This window comes from Equus caballus, chromosome 5, assembly GCF_041296265.1.
Source record: "Equus caballus isolate H_3958 breed thoroughbred chromosome 5, TB-T2T, whole genome shotgun sequence".
Classification (NCBI taxonomy): Eukaryota; Metazoa; Chordata; class Mammalia; order Perissodactyla; family Equidae; genus Equus; species Equus caballus.
Window position 1 is genome coordinate 76,805,510 of NC_091688.1, and position 13,182 is coordinate 76,818,691.

Sequence of the window (13,182 nt, forward strand, 5' to 3'; positions counted from 1 at the left end):
TGCAGGTGGGACTTATGGATTATGGTCTTTTCCTCTAGGGTGATATGGCCAGACAGTTTCCTTTGAGAAACCCTGGTATCCATATCTATAAGTCTTTCCTCTCAAGTTGGTTAAAATCCCCAAGAGACTCTTCCAATTTCTTGTCTGGAAAATATACACCTTGCTACCTATATTCTGAGAATTGCTCAGAAGAAAGTAGAGCATGTCAACATTTTCTACTTACCTAACCCCATTATTAGAACCAGTTATGATCTCAATTTCTTGTCTTGGGGATTACAAAACTCTACAGATAGTGCAAATGTGGACTCCAAACTTCATAACTACAAGGTCAAAAGGTTTAAATACCTCACAGGATACCTCCCCTCCTCTGACCTTCAGATAGAGACAAATTTCTTTGATGTCTCCCTTGGCCAGTGGGCAGAGTTCCTGCAGTCCGCCTTTCACTAAAGGTTTAGTCCTTCAAAGGTTCAAACTTTATACAGGGGTCTCAGTTCCAATTCTGCACAACACACAGAGCTAAAACCTAATCTCTGTCTCTGTGAGTATTAAAACTCAAGCCCTCAGCAAGGCCTAGTGAACCACCATACCCCAACACCTCTGCCCCATACTGCAAATATGAGGTATCAGCTCATATACCTGTTGCTCAGCTTTTATTTTACCCTTAGTTTCTAGTAGCTAGAGATTTCCTTTTTCAGGTAGCTCTGCTAAGAGCTTAAAATGCAATAAAAATATTTTAGCTTTTATAGCTAGTCATTTACAGTCAAATGGTTTCTGAGTTAGCTTAGTTTGCCACGTAGCTAGAACCAGATAAACTGTAATTTACATCAAATAAATGTGCTCAGAACTTTTTAATAAAATTCTTTAAATGTACTTACTATTTTGATTAGTATTAGACATCAAACTATAATTATAATTTATTCAAAGCACATAAATGTATCTGAATATACAAACAATACAGAATGTCACTTTCCTATGAAGATTAAGATTAAATTTCCACATTTAATTCTCTGAAACTCAGTTCAGGGCTATGTTTTCAAATTGAGTAGCTATAGGCTACTAATTTTGGTGTAATCTGAGGCTTATTATATACAAAGTATTTTTAGTGTGTTATTATTTGTGGGAAAAAAAACCTACCTAATAATTTCCTTGCAATAGCAAAAAAATCACTAGTACAATAACATTAAAAATACTCCTTCTCTCAAAGATATTATATCATTATATAATACAGGAATATACTCCAGAAAAGATTTTCCTTCTTCATCCATCATGTGGCAGACTAAACAACAACTTCTTCTACTCGTCCATCCTTTCTTAGAAGAGTGCACCATCCCAGTATAGAGGCAGAAAACAGTTGATACTTGCTTTACCAGCTTCCCCACAGCTGGGGCATGGATAAGTAATCTAATCCTGTCAAAGGCACCCATGAGGAAGTCTGCTGGGGGTTTTCTGGGAAAGTTTTCCTTCGCTGATAATAAGGAACAGTTAGAAGAGAAATGTTCCCTTTTCCTGCTTCTGCATGCAGCTGAATGAGGATGTGGTACTTAGCTGCTTAAGTTAACTGATGACCATAAAGGGTTGTCTGAGGAAAAAAGCCAACACGATCAAGATGGCAAAGCAGACAGACAGAAAGGAGAGGCAGCCTTGGTAACATCCCTGGTCAGAGCTACTGACCAACTCTGGAACTGTTCCATTTCCAAGCCCTGCTCTTATAAACTGAGATGCTCTGTTAATTGGAGTCACCTAACGCACAAACCTGGCATCTCTGACGCCTCTATCTTTTTAATCTCTGACCAGTCCTCCAAAATCTTCTTCCCAGGCTACTCTCTTTTGCCCTCATCTTAAATGTCAGTGCTGCCTATTTTGTTTATCCTGGGGTTAATAGTTGTCTTTTAAATTCTTTTTCTCAATTTTCAATATTCTGCCACTAATTCAACCTGTCTCTCCCAGTTCTTTAAATCTCCTCTCAATTATTTCAAACATATCAGCAATTTTATAATTTCGTTTTCTCAATTAAACAGGAAGACATGGAACTAGGAAATAGGATCCTGTACATATTTGTACCTGTTACACAGAAATTATAGTTGCCTGTTTCCTTCAGTAGACTGCAGGCTGCACAAAAACAAGAACCATATCATATTCACTTTTTTACCAGGACTCAGTACATGTGAAGGATGCCTTCAGTAAACACGAGTTGAGCTGAACTCACCTTTATTTCATGTTATTGTTAATGCCTTAAAGAAATCTCTCCTACATTTTCTGATGCTTCTTTCTTACGACCTCTATAACTTTTGCTTAATAACTGCCAATTGTTCTAAAGGCAAGTCAGCACATATTAACAGGAAAGATTTGTGCCAATACCAATTTTTAAAGGGACCAATGACTCATAAGTGTAGGAGTATGTTATTTTGTGCAAATGAAAACATACATATACACACACCCTCATTAGGTGGCAGACACTAAGGATGGTAGTTAAGGCAATTTAAAATTTAATAAATGTAACCACTCCCTAAAAGTCTTGCTGAAACTAATTAGAAAGAAAATCAAAACAAAAAATAAAAATAGACTATTAATACACCTAAAAATTCTCAATTAGCACTAGTGATTAGAATCTTACATCATTAATGACAGTTATATAGTAGAAATTTAATCTAAGCTTTGAATATGTGTTTTTAAAAAGGAAAGAAAAAAGGCTAAAAAAATGCAGGCTAACGCATGAGGTTTTTTTTTTAATCTCAAACTTAAAAGTCCTTTTCCCAACAACCACAAACTAAACTGATTAATTTAACATGCACAACTGCCTTCAGCATAATTTTCAGGGAATACACAGTGCCCATCATAAAAATATGCAGGTAAAGAGTAAACTGATTGCTAACCTGAGGGTTCAAAAAGAATATTAATCTTATACTACAGAACATCATCTGGTAGACTATTTTAAGTAAAGGAGACAACAATGTTCCATGTAAACATCTTGCTTTTCAAATAACTGTATGCCAGAACATTTAAGAAAAACAACATTAATATCTACTCTTGGAAAGTTTATAAAGTAAATAATTATTACACTTTCAGAGTTTTGCCCTATAAAATACTTTATTTCCTACAATGAGATGGTCTAGTACCAGCACCCCAATACTAGGAACATTTGCATTTCATAGAAATCACTGAACTGGAAGAAACATTTCATATAATTTAGTCCACTGTCTTCATTTTTCATAATAAAAATGAAGTCAAGAGAAATGAGCTGCTAAGGAAAAGATAGAACTGGAATCTAGGTCCTCTCAGCCTCAGTCAAACGGTCTTCTAAGATATATCACTATCTCTCTAACATGTCTATCCTCCATCAGTATTTTATAGTAACTACTGCAAAGTCAAAAAGAATTTTCCTAAATGTTTACAATTATCTGAAGATTATAGATTTGGTACAATTATAGAACCATATAGGAAAGAAAAATGTCAAAATGATTTCACGTTCTCTATGTATACCAATGGCTAATTATGAATAAAACATTGAGAAATACTGAACTCAAATAGACATGAAGCAGAAGAGAATTTAGGTCTAAACTAGTCCACAAAATTTTATGTTAACCATGAAAACATTATAACTCACATTATCCATCTGTTTCCAGCACATGTCAAGGTATTGTTGAGCTTTTCGTCCCTCTTGAAGATGCTGAAGATCATAACAACCAAGAAAACAAACAAAAAATTACATTTAAATAGTAAATGAAGTCTAAAGTCCCCAAAAGAATTTACTTTTTTTTCAAGGTACTAATTATATAACTTTATCAAGACTTAGGGAGAGATTATTAGTAAAGCAAAGCTCTCTAAAATGCATTTTATAGGGTATTATTTGAATAGTTTAAATATAACCTTTAAGATAGATATAATCTCTAGGAAAATACATGATTGTCTTGAATAGGGGTTGACAAACATTTTCTATAAAGTGTCAGATAAATATCGTAGGCTTTGCAAGCCACAATGTCTCTGTTACAAATATTCAACTCTGCTGATGCAATGCAAAAGCAGCCACAAGCAATACATCAGTGAATAAGTACGGGTCTGTTCCAATAAAACTTTATTTATAGTCACTGAAATTTGAATTTCATATAGTTTTCACATGTCATGAAATATTATTCTTCTTTTGATTTTATTTTCAACTATCTAAAAATGTAAAAAACATTCTTAGTTCGTGGGAATTAAGAAACAAAAACAGGCAGTAAGCTAGATTTGGCCCATGGGCTGTAGTTACCAAACCTTAGTCTTAAATCCAAAAAGATCATAAATTAGCAGGAGAATCTTGAGATAATTTTAGTTAGAAGAAATTTGGTGAAATAGAAAACCAGTTTACGCTGAACATACATTATTTTTAAAAAGCAAACTACTTCATTTCTGTGAAAATATTTTATATATTATAAATGGATAAAAATAATAAGAATTACCATTTTTCTTTCAGTTTTCAGATCATGAGCATATCTCATTAATTCACCATAAACTCTGTGCGCCATTTCTTCTGCTACTACTTCTCGCTGTCCTGCATAGTCATTTAACTCGTTAAGGATGTTAAAAAAGGCTATACACGAGGTAAACCTGACAAAAACATATTAAAAAATGGTGAAATTTATTTTTATTTTCATTATAAATGTTTCTTATGAGGTATGGCTTGAGCTTGATGCTTGATAAATTTTAACATACTCAATCCTAAATCTCAGCTACTAGCTCTAAATTAACTTTGTATGCAAAGAATCCTGCATTAAGCTCAAGTTGTGCATGTTTGTATATCTTCAAGTAGTCTTACTTTTTAAATAAAGGGATATTTGAGGTCAAAAATAATAGGAATACTACCTGCAGGCTCTTTTGGCATACTGGATCTCTTAAGTTGCCAACTGACTGGCCTGGGCTTGGGAATGAACTTGGTTGGATTCCTAGGCTTGGCAGCTGAACCTGTTGCAGAGATGATGTGCTTGCTCTCGAGGACAGAACCTGCCAATCATACCACTCAAATGCATCTCGATGGCTGATCTACAGAAAAACTTTGCTATCAGCTCTGGACACAGCTGCCTGTATACCTGCCCACATCCTGAATGGAAGTAAAGTGCCATTATAATTGACACCAAAGGAGGGTAAGAAGGGGCAAAAATAAGGGTAAAAATATGTGTGTGGAGGGAAGGAGAGAAACAAAGAGAATCACTGTATTAAAATGTATAAATCTATTTTGAATACACTGCCAAACATTCTTATAGTTGAAGGCAGACAGCTCAGATAGGACTACATTAACACTAAACCTGAGAATCCTAACAACTGACAACTATACACAAAGTCATTAAGTCTAGTCTCTTTTTGTTTCTGCATTTTATAATCATCCACCTATCCCTGTTTAAGATGGCCAAAAAGCTCATAGGCAACTCCCAACCTTTACTCAGGGTTCCAAAATTACCCTGAGAAAATCTCATTCCTTTTCATTATCTCTTTAAACCAATCAGCCAAATTGTTTTACTACCTCTAAGAGTAAAAGCAAGAATCTAACAAGTTGAAAACTACAAAATAAAGTATGGAAAAAATACCCTTTTCTTCTGGAGACTAAATCACTCTAGTGGAGTCCCAGTCTACATCTTACTTGGAAACCCACACTGCAACTCTTCTTGAAAACTATTATCAAGCCCACTTAAGCATTCATCCTTATAAGAATAAACAGCAGTTTCCTTTTTCATAAACACCATAATTTTTTACTAAAACAAACTTTTAAACAATCTTTATAAAAAAGCTAACAGCATATTTATTTTACTAAATAACAAAAACATAAGTATTATTTAAAATTTTAATGTGCAACAATAAACAAGTATATAATTTACCTTGGCTCTTCATCTTTGGAGGAACGTTTGGGACAGTACTTCTTAACCAGATTTCTATAGGAAGAAGATTTTTTTTCACTTGTAAAAAATACTGTTGTTGAAATTAAAATATTCTAAAAGTTTCCAATTTCATTAAATCAAGGATTTAATGATATACAATTAAGACAGCAGTGTGATCATCTACTAACATTATAATAATATATGACCATTACTTACATTTTGTTCTTAAAATACTGACACTTGTAGAAAGAAATGTTATTTCTGTGTTTCTGTGTTTATGAGTGTAATCTAACAATTTGGTCAATTATGCTATCAAATAAGAAAAGAGATAAGAGGAAGAATAAAGAAACAAAGCAATCAGTATGTGAACCTGAGTCAGGGCAGAAAAATTCATATTTCAAAGAAATACCATCGTTATTTTGTTTTGCAAATCAGAGATTTTAATGCTAACTAAAGTAAAATGTAAACAGATGCAGACTCACTAACAGGATAAAAGAACAGTTGGTCAGCATCCTCCGTAAGCTCTACTTTTACATGAAAATCATTATGTGATCCTTAACCTTCTTTTTTCAGGCAAATGAATTACAATCGGATTTGTAACTTTCTCTGCCTTCATCTACGTCAGTTCTTGACAGTCTCAGATTAGAATGCCACCCCATTTCATCTATGCAAAATCAGAGGCAGACCAGCACATGGACTCTGCAGTCACACTGGACTACCTGGGTTTGAATCCTAGCTGTTTTGTGTGGCATCTATGCGACCTTGGGCAATTTACTAACCCTTTCTGTGCCAAGTTTCCTTTAAATGGTGATACCAGTACCTACCACAGAGGGTTATAAGAACTAAAGTGGATGACATTTGAAATGAAAGCATTTGCCATAGTGCTTTATACCCATGCTCCTCATAGTATGGTCCATGGACCAGTGAAGGTCCAGAGACTCTTTGTTACCAATGCATAACAAGCTAAGTACAGAAGTTGAAAGTAATTTTATGTCTGTTGAATCTAATAATAAAAAATGAGAGCCTGTAATCTGTATGTCTCTTTTTATGTCATTTTTTCTAGTATTAAAATTTTATTGATTTTATAAACGCATCAGAACCCAATGGATTGGAAACTTACAAAAAAACTAGTTCATCATCACAAATAATTTGAGATGCAATGCTTTAAAGTATAAGCATTTTTATGATAAATGGTCCTATGGTCTTTGAAATAAGTACTATAAAAGAATCACTGTCTTGATTATTCTCAGATTATTATCAATTCATCCCACTTACTCAATTCAGTTTATTCATTCTACAAACAATTGTCTACTATGTGCTAGGCACTGTGCAAGTAACCGTGCACATCAGATATGAAAGAGTACCCACACTCAGGAGACTTACACTCTATTAAAAGAAGACAAGTGTATACCAATAATTACAACATACAACATGATAAGTGCTACAATAAAGTTAAGCAAATGGTGCGATAACAGAAAAGAAAAGGAAGCCCTAAAACCCTAAGGAGTAGCGGAAAGAACAAGAAAGACACTAAGAGTCTGGATCAACATTTATTGAGTTTTTGCCATTAAGAAACTCATAGTCGTCAGTGGTTGTGAAGTAAGGAACAAGAAGAAAGCCTTAGGTTTATTTTTTTTATAATTTTTTTTACCGAAAGCTTTAGCAATATTTATCATATTAGTACACTAGCACATGCACATAATTTATAAATAACTGTGTGGGCACGTGCTCAAACAATTTTTATAGATGAGCAATAAAAAGTTCAGAGACCACTGGCCTACAGAGATTCAAATACATAAAACACCTTTACATACCATAACATGGTAAGAACAACAGAGGGCTCTGGACAGGGGCTTCTCCAGACGAGGAAGGTTGAAATTTCTAATTTCTTAACTTACCCTAAAGAGGTAAGCAGGAATTGAGCAACTGAAAAGCCCTGAAGGGATTCTAAATAGAAAAGATCTAATGAGCAAAGGCAAGGAAGTAAGAGAAAGAACGGCTTTTCTGAAGAACTGTGAATGGGTTCAGTGCTGCTGGAACATGAAGTGTGAGCCAGAGAATGGCAAGCAGTGAGGTTGGGAAGACAGATGAAGACAGCAGAGGCCCTTCTTAAGTCATATTAAGGAACTCTAAATATTCTTAATCGGTGGTTCTTAATCATGGTTACCTGAAACACCACCAAAAACCATTTTTGTGGACAAATTATCAATTCAAATATCACCTAATCTTCTATGTGCCACACATTAATTATTTCAGGTACTACACTGACAGAAAGAAAGGAACGAATCATAGCTAACAAACTAATACTGTGCATGACCTACATCCTTTCTAAGTAAAAACTCAAAAGGGAAGATGGAGAAGAGATGATGTATAATTCAAGAAGTTAATTAGAATAGGCAAATCCACAGAGACAGAAAGTAAATTAGTGGTTGCCAGGGCCTGCGGGAGGGGTGAATGGGGAATGACTGCCATGGGTAGAAGGCTTCTTCTTGGGATGATGAAAATTCTAAAGTTAGATAAGGGTGATGGTTGCACAACTCTGTGAATACACTAAAAAACCACTGAATTGTATACTTTAAAAGGTTAAATTTTATGGTATGTGAATTATAAAGCTGTTAAAGGAGAAGGAACGGCTGTTGGATAAGCATTCGTCTGATACAGGTACATCAAACTCAACAACTCTAAAATGGAATTTATCTTCTTTTATTATTTTGTTATATTAATAACCTTACTATTTTGTTATATTAATGGCACCATGATCCACCCAGATATTTAAGCCAAAAATCTGGCAATCATCCTACACATTATCAAGTTTCTCTCACCTTAAGGTGTTCAAGTCCTATCGATTTTATTTCCTAATAAACTTTAACTTTTTTTTAGTGATAATTTTTACAATAAAAAGGAAAAAATACACAAAAATGAGCCCCTTTTTCACACTTTTTTACTGCTTTGGATACAAATGTGTGAGGACAAGATGACTGAAGATACTTCAACATCTTGCAACCATAAGCGGGAACACCAAGGAATTCACAAAAATGCCCTGACATCACTAAGCTCTGGAATCCCGTTTCCAAACTTCCTGTTATGTGAGAGGATTCTTACTTGAAGCTGAATGCTTCTTAACTGACACTACAGTAATAGCTAAGTAAAAACGTCCAAATAGACAAATCTAGTAAAAATTGGAACTCTGAAGAAACTTCTGGGATCAAGATATAGATGTGACACAGACTCAACATGTGTAAGGACAATAACAAAAACAACAGGAGCTACTCATTTGTCAACCTATATTCTTTGCCAATCTCGATGCTAAGCGCTTTACATATAATCTTATGCTTACAACAAATCTGAAAGCAAGTGTTATTAGCCCTGTTTTACAGAACTGAAACACATTAGGTAACTTGCCCATGGTTACATAGCTAGTAAAGGACAAGGCCAAAACCCAACTCACATCTGATTCCAACACCTGAGACAGTTAAAATAATGAACGAGAATGAGGCTACCCAAGAAGTATGAAATGAGAAGGTAGCCAAAGATAATCTAGTAATATACATTTAGCAGGGAAGGAAGAAGAGCTGCTTGAGAAGAGCAATAAAGATGAGCAGTCAGGTAGACTAGAGGTAAACTATGGCCTGCCCAGCTGCCTGTTTTGTAAATAAAGTTTTACTAGTACACACCACTCTCATTCGTTTATGTATTGTCTATGGCTGATTTTACACTACAACAGCAGAGTTGAGTAATTGTGACATATTTATCCGAAAATTTATTCTCTGGCACTTTATTTAAAAAAGTTTGTCAACCCCTAAGATAGATAACTCAGAAAACCTAAGAAAGTATATCAGTGAAGATGAGGGATTTTTTTTTAAGTTCTAAAAAGACAGAAATAGTCAATTCACCAAACAGATACATTAAAACTGGTACCAAAAATATCCACGGAATTAGCAATTGCAAGGTAACTGATTAACTTATTAGCTAGTGTGGTTGTAACAACCACAGTCTCCAATCTATATAAATGGGTGTATTCTAGAAATTACTTTCAAGGTCAGTGATTTTCAACCATGAATTACTTTAAATAAAAACAAGTAAACTTGGGCAAAGAACATTTCAAAGAGCAAGTATTTTCAAACTCTGAATGTATTTTTTTTTTTTTTAAAGATTTTATTTTTTTCCTTTTTCTCCCCAAAGCCCCCCGGTATGTAGTTGTGTATTCTTTGTTGTGGGTTCCTCTAGTTGTGGCATGTGGGACGCTGCCTCAGCGTGGTCTGACGAGCAGTGCCATGTCCGCGCCCAGGATTCGAACCGATGAAACACTGGGCCGCCTGCAGCGGAGCACGCGAACTTAACCACTCGGCCACGGGGCCAGCCCCTCTGAATGTATTTTTGTATATCAACATTTTAAGCATTGTTTAGAGTTCTAGGCTGTAGTAGACATCTGTTGTTTTGCCCACCTGCATCACTCACTACCCTTCTTTCTTTTGGAACAGCTTGTGACAGACACATTTCTGCTCATCAAAAACCATGTTATTTCGTACATATCCCAGGGGCCTTGCAGTTAGGCGGGACCACATGGCTAATGCTGTAGAACGCACTGTAAGCTCTGTGTAACTACCCGGCTGAAGCATTAAGAGCTCGTGCATAACCCTCTGGGCTCCCTCATTCCCTGCTGAAGCAACTGTGGAGGCTTCACGTTGAGATGAACAGATGAAGATAGTCTGGAATCTTATCTTACCACATGGGCTACCCTAGAGAGGCATCACCCGGACCTGTGGCCAACTTTGCACAAACAAGTGGTAAGTTTTTGCTGTGTAAAGCCCCTGGGACTTGGGAGTTATTATTCTAATACAGCCTAATATATCCTAAACTACAGCTCCTTCCATGTCGTGTCTATTAGCTGTGGTGGGGTTGGCCACATATTAAGGTCCAGGAATATTTGTTTGATCCAGGCCCACTAATCTAGGCCAGTGAAAGTCAATCCTAAAATTTCAGTTGTAATTCTTGAGAAGAGATGTTTTCTTTCTGCTGAAGATAAGTTGATAGGACATAATTCTAGAACTACCACGTGGGAAGAGACTACTTGGGAATTAAAACAACAGAGAGGAAAGCAAAACCAAGAGAAGAGAAATCCTTAACATTTTTCGGAATATCCAAGATCCCTGAACTTCTCACTCACATAAGCCAATAAATTCCTCTCCTTGCTTAAACCAATCTGAGTTGGGGTTCTGACACTTGAAAGAATAATGACTACCCGAGGGTAACCACGAAAGTAATAATATAGCTTAAATACAGCATAAACAATGCTAATTGGAACTTCAGCTTCTGGGAGGAAGAGCACATATATCACAAGAGGGAAGGGGAAGAAGAAGAAAGTAACATTACTTTTAGCTTTTGAGCCATGCAGGGTTAGCCCTCAGCAATTTTTTTCTAATCGTTCTTGTCTCTTTATGTAAAAGTCACTCATCTATAGGCAACTCTTCCCAAACTGCAAGTATCCAGAGCCCTCCGAAACCACACACAAGCCACTAAAGACGCCATCCACGCCACCTTGCCACTAGAAAAACTACAGCCTGGTCCAAAACGTTCTTCTGGTATTTCATCAAATCAAAACTTCTGTTCTAGGAAAACATTTGTTCTGAAGAAGACAACAAATTATTAATAGTACTCACTTATAGGGAGGGGGACTGGGAAGGGATTCAAATTTAAATGTTTGAATACTGATCATATACTGTTTTTGTAATTTTTTAAAAAAAATTAATGAGAGAAACATACAAAAAGAATTTATCCTCTCAAAGCAGCTGATCTCAGTTGGGTCTTCTAAGAAAACAGTCTCAAGTCAGAAAAAATTCACACGGAGGTGTGAACGGTTAATAAGCCCCACAAATCCCTGCTTTGCGTATTTAACATAATAAGTTTATTAGGTCAAATAAACCTCAGACTAGCTTGTCTGAAATATGTAAGTGTAAAGCATTCAGGATGCTCCTAAACTAAAAATATTTTAGGCAATTCATCTTCCTCAAGAAATCTGCCCTTAATGTCAGTTCCCCTAGGCTATTCTTTTTTAGAAACTTTTCCTCTCTTCTAAGTACAGAGATTCTGCAAGTAACCAATTATGATAGCAGTTTATATGTAAGATATGTTTTTGAGTAGAGTGTTATAAATCAGGAATTGAAACAAAGTTTTATACATATACAATACATATTACAGAAATTATAATAGATGTCATAGATACGCTGGTACTTTGCTTTAATGCAGGTGTGTTTCATCCATGTATTCTAAGGACCTTAAGATCATATGCTCTGCATACAAAGGAATGAATATTGTTCCTTCAGTGATCTGAGAAGGCTTCTAAATTTAATGGGTTTCTCCAAAAATTACAGTATTCTATTTATATACATGATATTAAATATTTTATACTACTTAGTTTATATCTAAATTGTTGATTTTAATCTTTTTTACCCATTCTAGTTATGCCATGTTTACATTTATTTTTATTTTAGTGAGAATTATAAAACATTCCAAGTAATTTCTCAAGACTTTAATTCACTTTTACTAAAACTACATTTTACAATTAAATGATAGAGTACAAGATCTCAAAAAATTTTAAAGGCTGAAAATCACCTCTATAAATTTTTCAATCTTTCAACAGTTGAGAGGCTGAATTCTAATTACTGTTTAACAGGTGATCAATACCATATTTATTTGTAAAATGGGATACAAATCATACTATTTCTTCTGGCAAAAGGGTAGTAGTATACACCTGAGATTAGCATCCCTTTTCTTAACTGCCCTCCCTGTATCTAACAGATAATATGCTTAGGAGTTGCCAGATTAATACAAATGGTCCTATCTGTGGGCCTCAGTTAAGTGATCCAGAGACAGTAACCTGAATCTAGCTGGGCCAAAGAGTTCTCCTGGAATTTTTAAGTCTTTGGCCCTGATACAGCTTTGAGGCCAGTATGAGAGCTGAACCTCTGAGACATAAAACTGGCACTGTAGGGGGCCAGCCTGGTGGTGCAGCGGTTAAATGCCCACCTTCTGCTTCAGCGGCCCAGGGTTCGCTGGTTCGGATCCTGGGTGCAGACAAAGCAGCGCTCGGCAAGTCATGCTGTGGTAGGCGTCCCATATACGAAATAGAGGAAGATGGGCATGGATGTTAGCTCAGGGTCAGACTTCCTCAGCAAAAAGATTGGCAGCAGTTAGCTCAGGGCTAATCTTCCTCAAAAAACATAAAATAAAATAAAATAAAATAAAAATAAAAAAAATAAAAAAAATAAAAAATAAAATAAAATAAAATAAATAAAATAAAGTAAATAAAATAAAATAAAATAAATAAAATAAAATA

At 35.3% G+C, this 13,182-nt stretch overlaps 1 protein-coding gene across 5 annotated transcripts in view; it reads right to left on the reverse strand.

The window, feature by feature from the left end:
* Positions 1-13,182, reverse strand: part of FNBP1L (formin binding protein 1 like) — a 127,324-nt gene that overhangs the window by 32,656 nt on the left and 81,486 nt on the right. For all 5 annotated transcript variants that reach the window (XM_023641614.2, XM_070268715.1, XM_023641613.2 and 2 more), the window contains exons 3-5: positions 5,847-5,900; positions 4,437-4,584; positions 3,605-3,667 (exon numbers count right to left, since the gene is read on the reverse strand). In XM_023641614.2, coding sequence (XP_023497382.1) covers positions 3,605-3,667; positions 4,437-4,584; positions 5,847-5,900 — 265 coding nt within the window. The remainder of the gene's footprint in view (positions 1-3,604; positions 3,668-4,436; positions 4,585-5,846; positions 5,901-13,182) is intronic.